The following is a 22,776-nucleotide window of genomic DNA, read 5'->3' on the forward strand; positions in this document are numbered from 1 at the left end:
AGAGTCAGAAGTCATCAGTAAGCAAGTGATTAATAATCATTATGAAAATAAAATGAATCCAACAAAATGAGACTGCTCAATAAAAATTCTGGAAAAACATGAACAATGTAGGTAAGGAAAGAAAATGAAAATGAACACTATAATTATAATAATTATAAGGAATAATGAATTATATAAGAGATACTGTTTCAAATGGACCAGACAAATAATTACTTGAATGGGGATCAACACACACTCAGTTAACACAACAACATTGTAGTATTGATTATTATAGTATGTTTTGTGCATTACGGTCGAAATTGAAACTTTTACTTTAAAGGAAATATTAAATTTTATTCAAACTGTCATTATGTTTGAGTTAAAAAATATAAACATTTGTGCACTGAAGAAAAAATCTTTCCCCGTATTTAACTGATGAAAAACACAAATATGAAAATCAGGATAAAAGTAGATTTGCATGCATTATAAGAGTATTTCATTGCGATATTTTTGTGAAAAACATATTGCTGAGGGTTTGTCCGAAAGTAGTGAAATGGTAGTTAAAATGCAGAAAAAATCGCCCAACAAAATCAATATCGGGTTTGACCACCAGCAGCATGAAGGACTTCCTGGTATTGTTGGCGTATAAGAGCGTATTAATTTCGGCTTGTTTTATTTCTTTCCATTCCTGAATTAAGGCTTGTCTTAGCTGAATGACTTTGACGGTAAAATAGAGCCACGTCTAACACGCTGGTCCAAATTATCCAAAAGGTGTTCAATGGGATTTAGATCAGGGCTTTTGGAAGGTCAGTAATTAATGAATGCAATGTTATTCGCCCTGAAGAAATTTGCTGTGTCCCTTGCTGTATGAATTGTGGCATTATCATGTTTAAAAGAGTGACATTGGCAATATTTGAAACAGTGGGATGACATGCCTCGCAAGACTTTCATCTTGGTAGCGGTGGGCACTCAATTCTATCGATAACGACGAGATTAGTGCGAAAGCAATGTGCAATGCCTGCCTAGACCAAGACAGAGCCCCCACCCCCAAAACGATCTTGTTTAAGTACCCATCAGTCGGAAAAAACGTTCATTTCTTCTTCGGTACATTCGAACCCTGCCATCAGCTCGATTGATGGAACAGATCACCTGGTCAGAGAAAAAAATGCTATTTCATTGTTTTTAATCCAGCGTTGGTGTGTACGTGTCAAATTTACATTATTTACGTGGTCACGTCGCCTCAAAACACTACATACGTATGGTCGACGTATATGTAGCCCACCCTCATCGTGCAGATATACGGTTGATATGTATACAAGGGGTGTCAGCAGCAGTAGCTGTGGCAGTTTGGAAGCGATTGCGCAGGAAGGTGTTCCATATATAGCGGTCGTGGGCACGAGTCGTGTCGCGCGGATGTCCAGTACGTGGTCGATCTTCTGTAAATCTTGCTTAATAACGTTGCCTCAGGTGTCATATATCACGAGTAGAGAATCCAATATCCAGAACGACGGCATTCATTGTCATTCCAGCATTAAGTATGCCAATGCACGTTCGTGTAAATTTTGCGGAATTCTAGGCATATCAGAAATAAAGAAATTGTGTCCACTTATTTTTTCTTTTTGGCATGAAAGTCTATAAAGTTACAATGAAAGGTTTCATAAGATATATAAGAATCTACTGGTCCGTGCATGAACTTGAAAATCGCAGTCAGCTGGTTTCACGTGCAAAACTAGTTTAATCGAGTTAAAATTAGTTTTATCGAACACCCAATCGTTCGCCTGAATATATGTAGCTCATTTAACATTTTGTATTCTTTAAATAACACTTTATATCCACTACAACTCAAGGGAAGTTTCGTTTTTTTTGTTCAGTATACAAGCATATAGACATATACTTAGAGAAAGTAAAGAAAATAGTTCACACATAGTATGACTAGCTTAATGTTATTAGTGTTAATAAACATGTTTTCGATTAAGTTTTCAGCCATTATTTTAAATGTAGGCAATTAGGTCATGTTTTGTCCTTATTAAGCGGTAACTTTCCCCATTCGAACGTTATCTTCAATTAGAGATAAGCATTTCCACATACAAATAGCATTTTAGACAACAGAAAAAAATATGGGTAAGTTAAGCATGATTAAGACGAAAGAAATATTCAATATGATATTGATAATGGATTTGAATGTTAAAAAGTATAATCTCCTTTTACAAATGACCTAAGGCGGATATAGAAATAGAAGCAATCGCTTCAAAGTTAAGGTATGTTTTAATTAGTAAATTTTGACTTATTAAATAATCTTTTAATTTGACAGTACCATCTGATCTTTTAACAGAAAAAATAAACAAAAAAGATGACGTTTAATTTTGTTTTATTTCAGATGGCACACTATATGTATTGCTTTTTATAACCCTGGTGGGATACACTGGTTTGTATAAAATTATTATGGTTTAGGATTTTGGTATGTTTTAATTCCGATCCTTGTAGACTTGCAAAAAAGTAATAATTTGTCCGATTTTGTTTGGCGACCACGTTTTGTATATTTATCACATTTATTTTCCCACTAGTGCGCACCGAGTTACTGAATACGTTTAGTATGATTACATTGAAACAGAGTTGCGGATATCTGTCTCTTCATATTGAACATTTACACGAGTCTAATTGTAATTTGACCGTAATTGAAAATTAAATCATTGTTATTTACTTAACATATTGTTTTGTTTTAGTCATTGGTGACACATTTAAATAATTAAAATGAAAAATCGTCTTAGAGAAAGGTTTGATTTTCAAGAAGATCCTCAAAACTTTCAACCTGTCCTTATTCGTCGTTGTTTGACGGATACCCTAATAAGATGCACGAAACAAAATTAAGATAGAAATTAAATGGTATTGAGAACTTAAACACATAACCAAGCAGCAAAACGTGCCGTGAATTTCTTTGAAAATTACGTTTATACTTTTTGAGGCATCCAAAGGAGAATCTAATTAGAAATTATGTCGTTATTTCCGTCTATCTTTTTCTTCTATGTTATCTTTAGAATTCTGAGACATGAGAACATTTGTAAAATATTTCCATTAAAAACAGAACATACGCATTTCCAAACATAACCAATTTTATATAAAAAAATAGGTTGTTTTATATGTATCAGCTATAAGTTAATAAAATGTCTCTCTCAAGAGAGTTTTATGAAAGAATTTGTAAATTTTACTAATTGTTCAAAATAATCATAATGATTTATTAAATTTTTGACAAGCTTCATATATAACTTTTTATATTTGCCAATCTGTCACGATTAAAGGATCTTATAAGAAAGAATCAAACGGACCTTAATAATATAAAGCCTTCATAGTATCAAGATTAAAATAGCGATAATATTTGTATTGCTGGTAAGATTTATCAAAATTTTGCAATTATGCAGGCTTTATTTCTAATATAATTGATGATATATTTCCTTGATGAAAAAGTCTTACCAATTCTTCGCTTACAGCTACATGTCAAAAATAACAGGATTGCACTTGTAATTTACACATGTATATTTGTATCGATTTTTAGAGTCACTTGAATGCTACACCTGCTCAAATGTCGCTGATATAGCCAAATGCAATGTCACAATATCGTGTTCAGCGGGTCAGGTAATTGTTCTTATGCATCGATAAAATGATATATTTTAAATAAAAGTACCAACTATGCAACCGACCGAACCAACACGCCAATTTCTATGTCAATAATATAATTGAATAAAGAGGCCTCACATCCGAGTGTCAAAACTGACTCGAAATCACCTGCCCTTACATTTGGGGGTTTGAATTATGTTAGCGACTTTGAAGACTCATATGGTTAAGGTATCAAGGATGCTAACTTTTGTGTGCAATGGGAGGTTAAAGCAGGACAAAACGGTTCATTTGAATTGTTCCAAATCGTTAAATTCTTTTTAAAAAAGGTTCTGCCTCAAAAGCTAATGATTTTCCATGCCTAAACCATTTGCACAGACTTTTCCCTTGTCCGTCGAATGGTTCCATAATGTTGTGATACGTGTGCTTGAGCTAGAGTTATTTGCGTATATGCACGAGGCTTTAAATTTGAGGTGAAATGGATGCCTTTTTATGTTTATATGAATGAAACTCAATAAAATATGTTTCTTTAGGATCTTGTCTACAGTGTAAAGGGACGTATTTTCCTCCATACAGTACCTTCAGTTAAAAAAAATGGTCTTACTTTTCCCTTACATAATAGTATCTGCTCTTCAAGACTGGCGTGCATTTCAGCGAGAAAATTTATCAATATTATATAAACCATTTATATATATTTATATATAACATTATATTTCAAGTCATGTTACCACAACTTTACATCAGGACATGAAAGCCTTGGATGTGTTGATAATAAGGTAAATAGCACATTTCCTTTAGCCAGACAAATTAAATGTAAACAAAGCCATATTGAGACTTTGCAATTTTATAAACATATCTATAATTTTACGTACGAAATATTACTACATTGAATTAATCGTTTTACTTGAAAATTTTCAATTCTGCCTCCTGTTCAAATAAAAATATTTCAAAAAAAACAAAAAAAAAACAACAAAAAAACACAAGTGCATATTGAATATATCAAGCAGATAAACTTGCGGGAGAATTTAAATGTTTTAATCATAATCAAAAACCCCGACCCTTTAAAAAAAACCCAAAAAACATCAACACCCCCGCTCTACCAAAAATAAAAAAACATCACCCCAACCTACCAAAAAGAAATCTACACCAACACCGTACGAAAACAAATCAACACCACATCCCACTCAAAACGAAATAGTCAACACCCTGATCCTACCCCCCCCCAAAAAAAAAACAACATAAAAACACAACAACAATAAATCCCCACACACACGCACACACACACACACACCGAACAAACACACAAAATAAAAAAAAAACACAAAAACAAAGGAACACCTTCAACGTACAAAAAAATAGCAAAAACATACCTAAGAGCCTACAAATACATAATAAGAGTGATATTTAACTTATTTCAATTACAAGAAGAAATCATGTTTGCATATGATCATGATAATGTAGGTTTTATGTCTATGTTTTATTAACAATTTAATAAACCATGATGGAATGTTACCCATAAACAGTATATGATATTGTTGCTTCTACTTCTCTTTAATTTCTTTACCAAACATACACTTCAGAAATGTGACTCGCACGCTGCAGGTCCTTCGATTATTGGTAGAGGTCTAGTTTCTAGGAAAACGTCATCATGTTTCGAATGCTGCTCCACTAACCATTGTAACTCTGCTCTTTGCAGTCATCCTGACCGTAAGAATAAATATTCAATTGGTTGCTTGCTTACAATGGTAAACTGAAATACTATAATGTAGCTTTATAACGTCATAAATGATTTCCGCTTCACAACATTACAACATGGGATTAAATCATTACAAAGGACTTAAATCAAATTATCGACACATGGAACTAAAGCTGACAGAGAAGTTTGACTTAAACTAACACTGTTAAAGAAATGTGGGGAAATGACTATTTTGTTTCAAATAGCAGCAATGTGACAGGTGCGCGCATGTTGTCGAGAAGGTTACCTTTTGATATGTAGGTAGACGTCTAGGCATTCATCGAACTGATCAGCTAAACGTTGCTTAACGGTCTTTTATATTTGATGAAGGCCATTTTATACGAATTCAGTAATTGTTATCCTAATATACACTTCTGCATAGGCATATCTTGAGCCATGAAAGTATTAAGTTATTTCAAACATGTTAAAATGACACGTATATATTTCAGCCAAAGCTTGCGTTGATGATGAATCAGTGGACTGTGCAAGACTGAATTCTATATTAAGTATTTGTAATGACCCACGTGCAAGTAGTCTGTGTGCTAAATTCTGCGGACTCTGTATGGGTATGCATCTTTTATTTTAATTCCTTTTTTTAACGTAAGTGGCATTACAATGTAGATGTATGTATATATCAAAGTATCAGTAATATGTCGAATGATTCTTGTTCTTATGCCTTAGAAAAAAGGTGAAAAGAACAGAATCCCTAACGAACTTCCAGAACAGTCAAACTTATACAGGTATTATCTTTACTTGTGGCGATAGTGGAACTGCACTTTGAACGTTTTACATGATTTCGTCTCAATTGTCGGTTTTGTATCGTTTGTCGAATTCATATTGTGAAGGGCATTCCACTAGTGGAACAGAAATGTTGATGTATACATCAATATCTACTTGTATATGTAACTTTGATCTTGTGTTAAGTTAGATAAAACATTCGTTGTGCAATAATATCTGTATAAAAATGTTTGAAAGATGGTTTCTACTCGTTTGTCTTAACCATCAGTTAAGCATTTTTGAGTGCTTACGTCTTAACTGGGGAGACTTGAAAACGCAAGGAAAGATGATTTCATTTCCATAATTGAGTTAAGATAGTATGTTGTTTTTACTTATCTGAAAGTCACTTTCAGTTGACGGAAACTGGACAGTATGGTCAACTTGGAGCACATGTGACGTAACCTGCGAAAGTGGACATCAGACCAAAACTCGAACATGCACTGATCCGGCACCACAAAATGGAGGTCTTGACTGTGTAGGAGATGGAATCATGACCAAATCATGTAAAACTGAACAAAAATGCCCAGGTTTAAGATATATTTAAATTATTGCATTTCATGGTCGATACAGTATTATGTCTTTATTTTTAAAGCTTCTTAAAACTTTTTTATACAAAAGCAATTCAATAACAGAGAAACAAACATTCTTTATTCGAAGTTTATGTTTTTGAAGGATGTAAGTAATAATTAACACTTACAAAATAGATTGCAAGAACTGCTTTTTAATGTTATTTTTATATTCAAAATGAGATTTATTTCCCGAAAGAAAGTTAACAAATCAAATGGATATTGTTTAACTTATCATTGATATCTTACGTTATACCATTGTTATTTTAGCTATGCATTCAATGATGATTAAACGTAAGAAGAAATGTTTTCAAATTGATTTATTATATAATTTATACAATTAAATCACTTCTGTCTTTGCTGTTCATTTCATGAGAAGGCCTTAACTTTTTATTTTTTGAATGACTGTCTAATTTCTAAGAAGAACTGTTTGCAGCAGCGTTTAGTTAGTCATTCATTAAACTCTGTTGTCTGTCTGTATTAACACTAAACACGACAACAAATGAAAAACAACGACAGATAATATAAGGGGATTACAAAAATAAAATTACCTGTACTGCTAATCACCACCATTCCCAACCGCCTTTTAACAGTCGACATCCCTTTTTATTTTTAATGGCCAATGTCCTTACTTAGTAAGATAAGTGTAGTGACATAAAGAATTACTGAAAGTTGAACGCAATTCTTCGTCCAATGAGAAGATGTTAAAGAGTGTAGCAAGCTATGTATTTTGCCATTTTTTTGCATCTTTTTAATCTGAATTTTGTATGAGAACATTTCCAAAACATCGGTATGATAGTGATATGTTAATCTCTTTCTTAATAGCTCATTCACTAATCCATGCTAAATGATTAAAACCCTTTACAAAATAGCTGCTTTAATGCCGTGTTCCGGAGCATAATATTATGTTAAACTTTATATAATTATACAACTGTATGAGTGTTAAATAACGAAAATATTCTTATGTTACAATTTTATAAAACTATATTTACCATTAAAAAAAATAAATTGGAAGATATTATGGTCCCAATGAATGTCTCAAGCAGAGGTTATTTGACCAGTAATAATGATCCTATCTGGATATTTTCTACGCGTGCCTTCGAAACGAAGACGCTAAAAACAACTGCACGATATTAAAAGGTACAGTCTTTCACAAGCGCTCCATCCTTTTAGCTTTTTTATCTGTTTTAACTATAACCTACATTAAGACTTTATTGTTTGACTTTAAGTTCATGGCGGATGGAGTGATTGGTCACATTGGGGCACTTGCTCAGTAACATGTGGCATGGGCTTGAAACGTCGCACAAGGACTTGTTCTAATCCAACTCCTAGTCTTGGCGGTAATCATTGTTTTGGAGACAGGTCTGAAATACAACTGTGTATGCCAGCACCATGTGCAAGTACGTTTTGTCATTGAGTTAAGTTTATCTGCCGCCCTGATATTGTTTATCAGCTTGATATTGGCGACTTTATGCCTGATAATTTGTGTGGTTTTATACCTATTTTATTAAAACAATGGTCGATATGCCATGTATAAGCACAATAGAATATTTATTGAATATGAATAATTGAGACTTATGAACATGAGTAAACATTGGCATTTCAAACCATTAATCATACTCATGTTGAGCATAATTCTCATTAATATCATATGTCTAACTTTTTGTTTTAGCAAAGCAATGTCTATAATATTTTATGAATGTAATTTACGAGTTAGTGATACAAGATGTTTTATTGATTGATATAGATGACAGATTTTCTTCCAAGATGACGATAATCAATTTTTAAATCAAGTGTATTTTCTTTTTATGAAACAAAAGTATACATTTCGAAAAAAACCGGATCAATTCTCAAAATTGCCGATCATGAACAGATCTAGAGCTATCTAAAACTGTACAAAACAATGGTCCTCCCACTTAGCTAAATAGGGAGAGCGTTGGATTAGTAATGCAGTCGAGACTCCCTGAGAGCCCCCTGATTTCAGCGACTCTCTCTGTCTTGTCCGTCCTTTCTTCAGTCCTCCCAACATATTTCCCTAAAAAAATGATCTGAATTATACGATTCCCTGTCATATGTGACAACCGACCCTAATGGTCTCGTCCCAATCATGAATGTATTACTTTTGTCTGATTTAAACGACTTTCACACCTTTCAATTGTCCATTTATTAGATAAAATAGAACCCGTTAAAACCCAAAGATGGTCCAAATTATTAAGTCCAATTATTATCGAGTAGTCATTACTTTTCAAATAAACTCTACACTATAATGTGGGGCGTCTACTCCCTACTGCCAAATTGATAGGCATGATTAACACATTTTGAAGAGTGTAATGTACATAATGACTAGTCAGCGCAAACTGAATTAAGATTTGTGTCAGATTTTTTTTGCCACCGAGGGGCGGCACATTGTAATTTCTTTGTCCGCCCGTCCGTCCCCTTCATCTCCAAAACTAATTGGGGATTTAAATGAAGTCACAGAAGTGATCAGTTTTATCCCTAGTTGTGCATATCGCTGGAACTTTCTGCATCGCTGCACAAAATGACCGCCAAAGCTATAAATAGAAAAATCTTGTCCACGCTTTCAAAGGTTAAACTGTTAGCTGGATTTCAATGATCAGTTCTTTCCCTAGTTGTGCATTTCTTCGGGCATGTTTCTCTCCGCTACACAAAACGACGACCAGACCTATAACTAGAAACATCTTGCTTTAGTAAAATTTGTTAAGACTATTTCTGCTACACTTCTTATGGAATAAAAGAAATTTAAGGAATGATATTATCAAAAGCGGTCGGGCATAAATTACCGGTACTTAGGCATATATTGCGGATTTTATGTCAAAGCTTCCTTTCGAGGGCAAAAATCAATTTTTAGTGAAGTTTTGTTATCACTATTTTGAAGTACCTACGGCCGAATTTTAAGGCAGCAATGTTTTAACCGACCTTTCATTTTAAAGAAAAAAATACTTTGGATATGGATATGTTGTTTAAAGACTTAAATATGATATTTTAAATGTTAATTTTGAACTTTAATAAACCAATATAAATCTTATACAAAACCAAACACACAATTTAACTTTATATGATATACATGCGATGATACGTGCGTTTTTTATTTTATTTACAACAAATACTTAAACTTTTACCTACTGCGATATGTTTAATTGCATTTAGTAAGATAGTATTCCTTCACACGGTTATGTATGTTAAGTCTCAATAAAATATAGATGGATTAAACTTTAAATGTTGTTTTCGACTGTATTAAGGAACTCCCTGTCATATGTAACTATTTTGTAAGGGCCCTTGAAAGTCACATATGTCAGTCTCGACTGGGTTGCAGGTTCGATCTCTGTGACAAATGTTTCCTATATTGTGTGTAATAGGCATTTTTACCTCAACGCTGGTTCAAAATTAAGTGGGATTGTTAGTCGGTTGCGGAGAAATAGGAAAATACATGTATCGGTTTGTTATCTGGTAAACCCTATTTATGATTTTAAGCTGGCCAAGAATGTGTTAAAACAGGTGTAAAAAGTGAAAAATTTAAACCAACAGACAAACGAATACAAAAGCAATGTATGGTTTGGTAGTCTGTTTCACAATTTTGTTATCAAGATTGATGATAGATACCTGTACGAGCTATTTTACAATGCAATATTTTCTTATAGGACATTAAAATATTTTCACAGACGGTGGTTGGAGTGCGTGGACCTCGTGGAGTACATGTAGTGCAACTTGTGGCGGAGGAATAAGATCACAAACGAGGTCATGTACAAATCCTCCCCCTTCGCCTTATGGACAGTATTGCGTAGGATCAAATGACAGGGTGGAGCCTTGTGCTAATAATTACTGTGGTAATGTTTTGAAAGAAAAAAAATAATTATGACGTGTTCTCTTCACTGAAGCTGGAAAGTTTCAATATGACATAAATAATGTCCTTATGCGTTAATGTCTCGACTATAATGTCCTTATGCGTTAATGTCTCGAAAGATATTGTCAATAAAGATTTATTGTCTATGCATCAGTTTCACACCATTGACCCCGTTTCAAAATTCCATTTTATTTAGTTCCGCACATAGTTTTTTTTCTAAAGGACTCGGGCATTATTTTACTTGGGGACCTGACGCCACTTTTCATGGAATGGCACGAACGAGTCACATTTGAAGGTTGCATAATGACCGCCGTATATACACATTTGTGGATGTTTCTAAATTCAAAATTACACCATTTTCATGTTTGAATGTTGAATTCTGCTTTAACCGGTGCTAGCGGACGCGAACGTAACTTGCATTTTCCAGTACCGTCCATGATCAAATTGAGTCTGCATTGTTTTCAATTTTATCATTTTCGAGGTGGTTGTTAGCGTTTTAGGGATTCTGTTTTTTCTTTATTTTTTATAATTGAGATAATGATTGGTTTATTGCTCTCTAGATATTATGTCAATACATTTACGTCTAACATCCTCATATATAAAATTCTGGAAAACAGGTATTCTCTCGGTACCAATAAAAACAACAATATCAAATGAAAATTACTAATGCGATTCGACTAAGTCTGTTCATGAGAGATAATGTAATGTGCAACATCTCTTACGTCATAAAACCTAGTACCCGTTTGCGTAATAGACGACGAATGTTGATACCAATTTAGCATTACTTCTATCTTTCTCTTCACATTTTTTGCATTGATTATCATGTGATTGTTCGAGTTTGTGTAGTGTTTCAATATGCACAACGTCTTTAAATATATTCATGGCATAAGGTGCCATTGGCTGGCACGTTATGTCATCAGTTAAATACAAATCATATAAAAATCTGATATTATATTGATAACACAAGGGTTTGTTGGTTACAGTAAAAATATCATCCCGAGGAAATTACTGTTACCGAAAACGTTAGCCGATGTACAGATGTGCAGTTATCTAAAACCATCTGTGTGTAAAACTCATTATTCGTTTCTTTTTTCTTTCGCCATTTCTTTTAGGTTGGACATTTAAAATACTGTTTCAGTTCATAATCTGTAATTAATATAGAAAAAAAATCTTCATTATACAAAGACATAACAGAAGTTCTGGTGTCTCATAGTTGCTTGATGTTTGTAACAACACGTTCGGGAGATGTCTAATTTTGTTTATTCTGTTGCATTTATATGGTGTATGGTATAAAATATGACTCACACACTTATACATCCCCATTAGAGAGGGTAAAGTCTGACTTATTAATGACATTTTAATGTCTGTCAATGATAGAAGATTTTTTCCACCAGTTAATTACTGTTCTTCAAGTCCATGTCAACACGGGCATTGCCGGAACACTCCAAGTGGATTCACTTGCGATTGCGACTTTCCGTATGTCGGCACTACATGCGACATTCGTAAGTGGATGCTATATTAGAAAATTGTCAACATGATTCTAAGTTTTTTATTCATTTATTTTCATAACTGCCTTAGATAATAAATAGATAAATCAAATATTTACACTTATTCTCAATATTGAAGTGTATCTGGTTAAGCAAAAATTGCTTTATTGCGTTTAACAGAAGTAATAAACTTAATGTTAATCTAAACATTAAATGTTAATCTAAACATTTAAACTGTGTGCATAACCGGACTGTTAATAAAGAAAAGAAGAATAATTATTGAGTGCATTTTCAGATTGTTTCATATGTGAGTCATGCATTTTGACCACAAACTATTTCTAATTATGTGAATCAACTCAGTTGAGCGCATTTATGAACTAATTATACAATAGGTTAAATACTTAAAGCGCATTGTCCGACTTTTCTTTATTTGAATGACACATCAGAAAAATAATGAACGTAATGCATGACTTTTCCAATTATGAATCAGAAAACTTATGCGATCCGCCAATTGATATTTTAACGAAATATCTAAGTTACTTTGTTTTTTTTATAGGTGCACCTTCTGACTGTTATGAAATTTTCACAAAAAAACTCGGTTCAAAAACAGGGGTATACAATATCACTTTGTGGAGATCTAATGTAACTATATCAGTTTACTGCGATATGGATACCGTTCCACCAGGATGGACGGTAAATATAATACAATATTAGTAATTTTAGTAAAATTGCAACTTTTATTGAAATCATTGAAAGAAATATGCAGATCACTAAATGTTAATGACTTTGAACTTCCTAACCTTAACTTTCACCGCTGTGTTGCAAAATGGTAAATAATCGAATCCAAATATGTGCGCTGTTTACTCTTACATTAGGAAAGCTATCTGAAAATATAATGAACTTTCATTTATTAATACCACAAAAAGAAATTGCGTGTGTCACTGTATCGATACACTTAAACTTCATCATTGAACCCTACTTATATTGCCATAGTCCTGTTACATGCTATCATAGCATGCGATTTTGCAATCGATGCTGGTATTGGTCACTTTCATTTTGCTTTTTACAACAGTCGATGTTTGTTGGAATGTGACATATATTTATTGAACTATTCTATCTCAACTGTTCAATACCTTTATTCCTTCTATAAGCTACGTGTTTATTACAATTTCCTGTCTGCTTTTATTGAAAAATCTTGTTTCACTGATCTATATACCAATAGCAATGAACTGTATGGTTGCTGCAAATTACTTGTGTTATGTTTAAATGTGTTGTTTTCATATAGTTTTGCATTTTTCTTAAACAAGCCATATATTTCATGTATTTGCTACTTTTGACTTCCATGACATGACATTTTGGCGAGTTTCTATGACTTGGGATGACTTTCTCTTTTCCTTGCTTGTTCACTTTTAAGCTCACCTGAGCTAGCTCAATGTGAGCTTTTAGGATTGTTGAATGTTTGTCGTCCGTCGTCTGTCGTCTGTCGTCCTACCACACTTGTTCGTTAACACTCTAGCGGTCACATTTTTGTCTCAATCATCATCAAACTTGGTCAGGATCCTTATCTAGTTAATAGCTCGGAGGTCATCTCGAATGAAAAACTAGGTCACCGGAGCTAAAAATAGAAAAACATTGTTAACACTCTAGCGGTCACATATTTACCTCAATCATCATCAAATTTGGTCAAAATTATTGTCAATGTATCAGCTCGGATGAGTTTCATAATGGATTATGACAGATGAAAAACTAGGTCACAGGAGCTGAAAGAAGAAAAACATTGTTAACACTCTAGTGGCCACTGTTTTGATTTAAATATCCTGTAAATTCGGGTCTGAAAGTTTTTTTGATGATTTCTAGGTCACCTGTCATGAAACATGGTTAGAATGCTTGTCTGGGATGAGTTCGATGGGTTTGGTGAGCGATCTAGGGCCATCATGGCCCTCTTGTTTAAAGTGTTTGTTTTTTAGTTTGTCGTTGATGCACTGGATATTTTATGAAATTATACGTCTTTAACCACACTTCTTAATTCTGAGCAGGTTTTCCAACACAGATTCGATGGGTCTCTTGACTTTTACAGAAACCGTTCTGAATATGTAAATGGTTTCGGAAAAATGGACGGCGAATTTTGGCTGGGTAAAACAAAATATTATGTTTTGTTTTCCTTTATCAAGTTTTTGTTTTGTGACACAATTATCACAACAGTCATTATTATAAATCCGGCATTGCTGTTAATTTAAAAGAAATAACCTAAATGTGGGTCACTATAGATACTATTTATTGTCACTGAACTAGGTGATGTGATAAAAAGTCTTGGAGAGATTATGGAAGATAGTATGTGATTTAAACATAACCTAGTCCATAAAACAATCATTTCACTTAGAAATAAAGCAAGAATACAGTTTCTTTCAAGCTTTACATAAAATAGTTTGTATAATTGGACATGTTAACTGCTAAACATGCCATACTATATTTAGACATGTTTAATTGTAGCCCGAAGTTACTCATAACAATGAAATATTTTACATGGTAGAATATAAAAAGTTGGCGATTAATAGATATGTTTCATGATGTGTATCCGGGCTATGATGATGACTCAATTCTCAGATGAAATTAAACACTTGTAGTACTGAAATAGTGAAAGCATAGTGTTTTTTTTTTAAACATTAGCAATATAAAACTCAAAAGGATTTTGTAGAGAGAAAACAATGACAGTTGGTAAAACATTTCGATCCATTGCTCAAAATTGCATAATTGGCACTGTCTATTAAGGTAGTTGTGTAAATTTATGATAACTACTCTGATCCTCTGTAAACAATCACAGTAGTGACTCAATGCTCGTCTAAACAATTTCAATTATAGTTTGAGTTTTAGCCTTGACTTTGTAATAACAAAGGTAATTGTAATCAACATAAGGACACTATAAATATGGTTATGTTCATTGAAATATTTATACTAAGTTACACTGTCTGTATTGTCAACTGAGGCTAGCATTATCATCTGTGGCCTGACCATTTGGACACTATACTGTTATAACTATAATCCTATATCGTTCAACGATTAAATTCTAAGTTCATTTTTTCAACAGGTCTTCGTTACATTGAAGAAATTGCGTCACAGTATGAAAGTGTACTGCGGCTTGATCTCACTTCTGCCAATGACTCACACGTGTACGAAGTTTTCCAAAATTTCAGCTTGTCAAATACTTTAAACTTCACTTTGCATCTAGGAAATCTAACAGTCGAACAGGTACCAGGTAATTATATGATGATATCTTTGCAAATAGCATTTTAATAATACACTACTTCTCTTTACTTTCATAAACATTCATAGAAAATAATGTATTCATAATTTTAGGGAAAAAACAAGTGTCTGGCCTAGTTAAAATGCCAAGGTTGCCAATCATATATAACTAGCTAAAAACTGCGGTTTTATGGTATTTGATTTACATGCGCATATGTTATCTCAATATACATGTATAAATCCTCTAAGTAACACAGAATCAATGGGGAAATTGAATATGCTTTCTAGTTGGACAAGTCACGATTTTAGACCAACAATCGTCAATAGCGAATCTGTTAACACAACCGAGACAGATATATGTTCCATAAAGACTTTATCAATTTTACTTAGCATTATGTTCTGTGGTGATTTAAATGTTGACAGTGCTGTTAAATTTACCAAAATAGTATGAACATATCTTAATTCAAATTAATTACATGAGTAATGTTACTTATCCTTTTCTTTAACTTAAAGAAAGAGCCTTCTTAAATCTCTATCGTTATTTTTGTTGTTGATATTTTTGTCGTTCATGGGACGCTTTAGTATAGTTTCATTCTGACCTGTCTTACGGTTTGTCACCGTACATACAACAACTTAGATTTAGGTTGTTTATTGTTTATACAATATTGCTCATTTAAGGTAGCCACAATGGACTCCTTTATCACAACGGGCAGGGCTTTACCACATATGATAACGATGTCGACGCCTGGCCAGTAGGTAATTGCGCAAGGCTTAATAAAGCTGGATGGTGGTACATTGGATGCGAATATGCAAACTTAAATGGCGAGTATGGAAATCCACCAGGGTCAGTTAATTCTCTTAACAACGGCGGGGCAGGCTTCATTTACTATACATGGCAGCAATATTATACCCTTAAAGCTTCTAAAATAATGTTCAGAAAGCAATACCAATAAAGAACTATTACTGTTATACTGTTTCTTTTGATTTGAATACCATCTTAAGCAGCTGTTGTTAATAATGTAAAGTTGATGTCTACGTCTAAGTTTCTGTTCAAATACAATGTAATAGTTTTTTTTGGAAAGATAATTTCATCAGATGAGTCAGTAGATCTGTACAAATCACTAAAGACGTTTTGTTCTACCGGTAGCTTATAAACATGTATACAGTACACATGTACTAATAAGAATCAACGAAATAATCTTTCAAAATACATGTAGTAAAATTGCTGTACTCATAAAATATCTTGTTTTCAATTCAATGTTAACCTCATTTTATTATAACAAAAATATTGCAAAACCAAGAAAGCAAACTGAGACTTGATGATAATAGTAAAGTGATGATGATATTGATGACGACGACTATAATGATGATGATGATGATGATGATGATGATAAAACAAATAAAGAACATCCATAACGTGTAGTCTAAATACTGTCAAAATTATGACGAAAGGGACAGTGCCAATTAAGTACCGTAAACAATGGTAAGTTGACACATTTATCAATGACAAATGAACAAGAACATACATTTGATATCTTACTGTTTTAAAATATTTGAGGTCATTTGAGATCAATGATTAAAATATTTTCAATGTTCAAATTCAATACTGTTTAGGTTAGATATATATAGGGTAATAGATGTTTAATATCAAATAATTCTTTCTTGTGAAGTGATTAAAACAAACAGATGTATTTATATGATGTGATACAAAAGATCATCAGGCTGACAATTGTATATGTTTGTTAGATTATATATTGACTTAATACAATTGTTACCAGTGTTTTTGTTTAATTCGGATTTAATGTAAAAATCGCACAACAAATCTGACATAAGCAGGTCTAAAATTTGCATTTGTGACATATAATTTTTACATTGATAATACATTATTTCTGGAGTGTTATTCGGCTGCGTTCTATTTGTTGATCTTTCAGGGTAATAGTGTTCTGACTTGTTAAGCGGATAATTAAATTTATCATGCTCAAATCTTGTTCTTTGCTAAATACTGTAGGCTGACAGCTTTTGTGAATACCGAAATGCATATGTTGCTCTTGCTGAAACGAATCGGTGTGTTGCCATTATGTTTTGTGACCTAAATGCATGCAATGTTGATAGATACTAGAGCAATGCCAACTTCTAGTATGCGTTATGCAGAATATTTCTCGATCTTGCAAGAAGTTATCTGAACATGAATGCCTCAGGAAATTTCTGTAAAAACCGACCTGTACACGAGTTTAAATAGGTGACTGATGGAAGTCACTGGTAGAAAATATTTTATTTGCATCGAAAGTCTCACTTTCATGAACAGTAATGAATACTGCCTACGTGCATGATGCATGACACATATCAACTTATCATACATTTGTCTCTTACCTCTATTTCAGAAATTATTAGGGATAAGAAGTCGGTCAATTGCGGAGGAATTGGTAATTACTTGTTAGTTATCCATGAAAGCTGGTTAGGTGGATCGACCAAAGAGATATGGCCAAACACATCAGCGGAAGAACATAAAACTATGAAAGAAACAATCTGGAAGATACATATCAGCCGCGTCACAACAAAACAAACATAGTGCATTTGCGACCAGCATTGATCCAGACCAGCCTGCGCATCCGCGCAGTCTGATCAGGATCCATGCTGTTCGCTATCAGTTTCTCTACTTGTAATAGAGTTGGTAAGCGAACAGAATGGATCCTGATCAGACTGCGCGGATGCTCAGGCTGGTCTGGATCCATGCTGGTCACAAACGCACTGTGTTGGTTTTGTCGTGATGCGGCTCATATCAATTATCACTACATTTGTGCCAATATGTAGTTACGTTGTTAAGGTCATATTTAGATCCTTTTGAAAATGATTGGGAATGTCTGCTCTAACTTGTAAAAATTGCATATTATTTGCAAAAGTACATAACAAGCTACATGCTTCCGTGTTTGCATTTTCGTTTTTTTTTTTTTTTTCATTGGGATTTTGTTACGTTTATTAAGTTGGTTGGTATAAACCCTTGTGTATGTCATTATTTCTTCTTTGAAACTGTAGTCACTGTTCTTTAAAGCAAGCTTGATCATATTATATAAGTGAATTCCATCTTAAAGTAATACTGTATTCTAGCACGAAGCCTGGTGAAACATAAACGGCCATAACACCAAACTCAGCAATAATAATATTTGATATTAAAGATGTGGCTTAATCTATCTTGAAGACTTGCTTACTACAGGAAGGTCGTCCTAAACATGTTACTGTTTATTCTGCCTAAGCGCAATATTGTGTAACACAACGTGGAGTCTCTTGAGACATCTAATCGTACACGTGTCGCAGACCTGTAACCCTGGCTTAAAACATATTTATCATTTCATTTGAGTCCATGCAAAATAAAACAATACTCAAACCCCTTGCACCAACTTTAATAGTCTTTCTTTAACAAATCAACGATTCCGGATGATCTCAAATTACATAAAAATACTGCGATACGGGAGAACGTTTAACATCCGCTTCACAACAATCAACACCTGTTTATGTTAGTACAGTACAATTTATCTTTAAAGTTAAGAAAACGTCAATTTGCAGATTGATAGATATAATCTCTTTTCTGTTTATGATAAATGGTAATCATTTATCAGCAACATTTAACATAATATGACTGTTTTTATTTTCCTTTTCTCACGTTTTTTTGCCATTATGTTAAGTACGTGACTCTATATCTTCATCTTCTGCTTTGGTTTTAGACTATTTCTCTTGAGGTTGATATTATAACATAATTATCGTGTATCTTATAATATCCACTGGAAATAAGTTAATTTAAAATTGGTTGTTATTGAAAGCACTATCATGAAATGACGACTTAATTGAGCTAAGAAATAGTAATTTGATAAGTGGCGATACCAATTTAGTAATCGTAAACCAATAAATTTACGAGTTTCGTTTATTCTTAATCAAATTATTGAAGCATAAGCAAATTAATTTTTTTTTTTACAAAACATTTACTGGTAGATATATTTGGTAGATGTTGACGATTACGTTACCTTTAATGACATTATGTTACCAAATTTTTCAATAACGTATGTTACCGCCACGTGCCCGGATGATATCCTCAATCCTTCTTCTCACACTACCAGTAAGGCGTCTAATGGGGTAAATTTTGCCATTCGTGGTGCAGAACTTGTTCCAATTGTTGCAGGTTGACAACAGGTGGTTTGTACCATTGCCCAAATAAGATTTAAAATTTCAGTTGTGGTCGTGTCAAAATTGAGGCAAAATGCCAGATGTGCTTAACTTATTTGCAGGTGTTAATTTTAATGTTACGAAGGAATATTGAACTTTTACTTAAAGAAAACATTTAAGGGGTTAGACAGGAATGCTACTATTAAATGTTATAAGTATTTCTCTCCATCTGTTTTCTTTTGATATATGTTGCATCAGTTTCATTTGTTAGCTGCCGAAAAAAATATGTCCCTTTATGAATGTGTACATAACTTTTGACTTAAACTAGAACTATCAGTAAATGTGATTAATACCGTGCAAGACTGCTTCGGAAATGAGGAAGTTACTAGTAACAGAATACCTTGTAAAGAATTTTAATATAGTTATGGTTGTCGGCAATTAAAGATAGTTGTGGTTCTTGTACGTTGCATTTCCTTTCACTGATGAAGTTGAATTACTCTGCAATAAGTCCAGATAGAGTTATAGTTCTTGAGCACTGCACTTCCTCTCATTGCACTTGACCATTGTATGAAGCTGCATTGATTTTCAAACATCAGATTTTAAGTTATGCATCGGACAAAGTAAATGAACAAAGGGCAATAACTTTGCAAATACTGAAGATAGAATTTTGATTATTCTACACTGAACTTCCTCTCATTGTGCTTGTATTGAAATCCATCAACTAGTTTTCAAGTTATGCATTGGGCAAGAAAAAGTAACAAAGGGCAATAACTATTTAATTAGTCCAAATAGAGTTATAGTTCTTGAGCACTGCACTTCATTCAACCTCGTTTGATTATTGTATGAAGTTTCATTGATTTTCAAACATTAATTTTCAAGTTATATAAATAAGTCAAGAAAGAGTTATGGTTCCTGTATACTGTCCTTCCTCTCAATATACTTGACCATTGTATGAACTATAAATTCCAGGAGTAATATTTTCCGCAGACGTTGAGGACATTTGGGACTTAAACGGACATGAAATTCTTATTAAATGTGAAAAATTAATTAATGTATGGTCTAAGCGTAATTTAACTCTTTTTGGAAGAGTCACAATTATAAAATCTTTGATTATTTCAAAATTTGTACAACTGTTTATGTCATTGCCAAATCCTTCAACAAATCAAAAGATTCTTATATCGGTTTTTATGGAAAAAAGGTCCAGATAAAATTAAAATATCAGTTATAGATACAAATATAGAGGCAGGTGGTATTAAAATGTTAAATGTTAGAGCCTTTATGAACAGTTTAAAGTTAAGTTGGATCAATCGTCTATTGAACGAAAATGGCGAATCTTGGGTTACCCTTTTCTCCTTTGAATATAACCAAAGTGGTAAAACTTGGTCCTGGTTATGCATCAGTTATATCTGAAGAACTTTCAAATATTTTCTGGAAACAAGTGTTGAAAACATGGACTAATTTTTGCAAAAAAGTAAACATTGAAAGTATCGAAGATATATTATATTCACCATTATGGTTTAACACTAGATTCCGTAACACTAATTTATTTGTTTAACAATTGGATACATCGTAATATAATTTATTATATACTGATAAATGAAATATAGAGAAATAGTGATGAAATAAAATGCATATTTTCATTTTCCGTATTTTCACTGTAAAAATTTATTTTTCACTGCAGTGAAACATACTTTCCGTACTTTCACTGGTGTCTTGTCGGACTACTTTCTTTTAAATTCTGCCAGTACACAAAATTAAGGGAAAGTCTTTCAAATTTTAATGTCAAAAAAGAGAAAAATGTATATAATAAACAGAAAATTCAAGTTTTTTCTATAAATAAACGATTTATTTTCATCTTGTGGCATGAAAATTACCATATTTCACTCGTGGCTAACGCCACTCATGAAAGATTTATTTTTATACCACTCGGTGAAAATAAATCATGTATTTATAGAAAAAACTTTAATATCCTCTATATCTATTATTGACTTACATGACAATGACGGTAATATTTACAGTATTCAAAAATTGAAAGATAAGAGGTACATTTTAAGATATTCAACAAGTCATTTAGTCCATCCCTTTTTTTATGGAGAGAAAAGATTAGGAACAGTAAAGATAAAGTATTTCTATACAAGCAAAACATTTCATTAAATCCCTATCTTAAATGTGTTATATACATAATATAGTAAGGGTTGCAGATTCTTTTATGATATCCTTATTGAAGCTGACAATTTTGTTGTTCCTAACAAATGGGTAAATTCTGTAGGACCTATATCACAGAAGGAGTTTTTAAATTATTGTACAAGCTTAAATACTGTGAAAGAAATAAAGTTGAAAAATTTTCAGTATAAGATTAATAAAAAAATTCTTGTGACAAATACATTTTTACATCGAATAGATATTAGAGATAATGATTTATGCTCATATTGTAACATTGATAAAGAAACGATTGAACATTTATTCTATCAATGTCCGTATACCAATATTTTTTTTTAGAATTGAAAGACTGGCTTAAAGATAAGTATTTTGTCGAATTTGACATTTCAGACATGAAAGGCATACTGTTCTTGTATTATGGAAACATTCTATTTTGAATTTTGTAACATTATTAGCAAAATACTATTTTTATAAAACAAAATTTAGGGAAAACTGTCAAAATTACTTAAATATAAATATGTTTAATATACTTAAAAGTAAAATAAAAAAAATCAAGAATATATAGCTTTTTTAAATGGAGATGTAATTTCTTTTCATAATTCGTGGCAAAATCCTATTAAAAAATTATCCCTTATATTTTATGTCAGAAAACCGATAAGGAGATTATAGCAACATAAAAGGTTTTTAAAATATAATCAGACAACCTAAATGAGAAACATACTTACAGGCCTCTATAGGAACAATGTTTTTTTTTTTTTTTTTTTTTTTTTTTTGTTTGGTTTGTTTTTTATTATCAATCAATGTGACTTTATATTAATATATATCTTTACTCATATATTAGTAAAAAACAAATACTTATGTGTACTTGACTATATTTATTATATCTATTAATATTGTTGCATTATTATGTAGCATGTCATATTTTTATAGCCCATGAGTTATTATAATTTACAATTTACTTAATCGTGTTGTCCTGGTCAAATTGTGTGTATATTGTGTGTGACGGGGACAATAAACGAAGTTACCTGTTGGGCTTCAAAAAAAAAAAAAAAAATTAATTCCAAACAGTAGAGTTCATGCTATACTCTGCAATAAGAAAAAAGTAACAAAGGACAATCACTCTATTATTACTCCGGATAGAGTTGTGGTTCGTGTGCACTGTGCATTGAATTCCAACCATTAGTTTGCAATTATGCACTTCACAAG

At 32.5% G+C, this 22,776-nt stretch overlaps 1 protein-coding gene across 1 annotated transcript; it reads left to right on the plus strand.

The window, feature by feature from the left end:
- The first annotated feature begins 2,052 nt into the window (after nt 1–2,052).
- LOC132729070 (uncharacterized) lies at nt 2,053–16,440 on the plus strand. The gene is made up of 14 exons (XM_060714815.1): nt 2,053–2,100; nt 2,357–2,404; nt 3,530–3,609; nt 4,308–4,364; nt 5,169–5,295; nt 5,773–5,889; nt 6,454–6,627; nt 7,896–8,066; nt 10,347–10,511; nt 11,923–12,030; nt 12,572–12,708; nt 14,052–14,148; nt 15,101–15,268; nt 15,934–16,440. Exons 1-14 carry the CDS (start codon nt 2,097–2,099, stop codon nt 16,206–16,208), a joined length of 1,728 nt encoding a protein of 575 aa, XP_060570798.1. The 5' UTR covers nt 2,053–2,096; the 3' UTR covers nt 16,209–16,440.
- Nucleotides 16,441–22,776: the final 6,336 nt, after the last annotated feature.

The sequence above is a fragment of the Ruditapes philippinarum genome, unplaced genomic scaffold (genome assembly GCF_026571515.1).
Source record: "Ruditapes philippinarum isolate M1 unplaced genomic scaffold, ASM2657151v2 ctg1638_1_1_1_1, whole genome shotgun sequence".
NCBI classification, from domain to species: domain Eukaryota; kingdom Metazoa; phylum Mollusca; class Bivalvia; order Venerida; family Veneridae; genus Ruditapes; species Ruditapes philippinarum.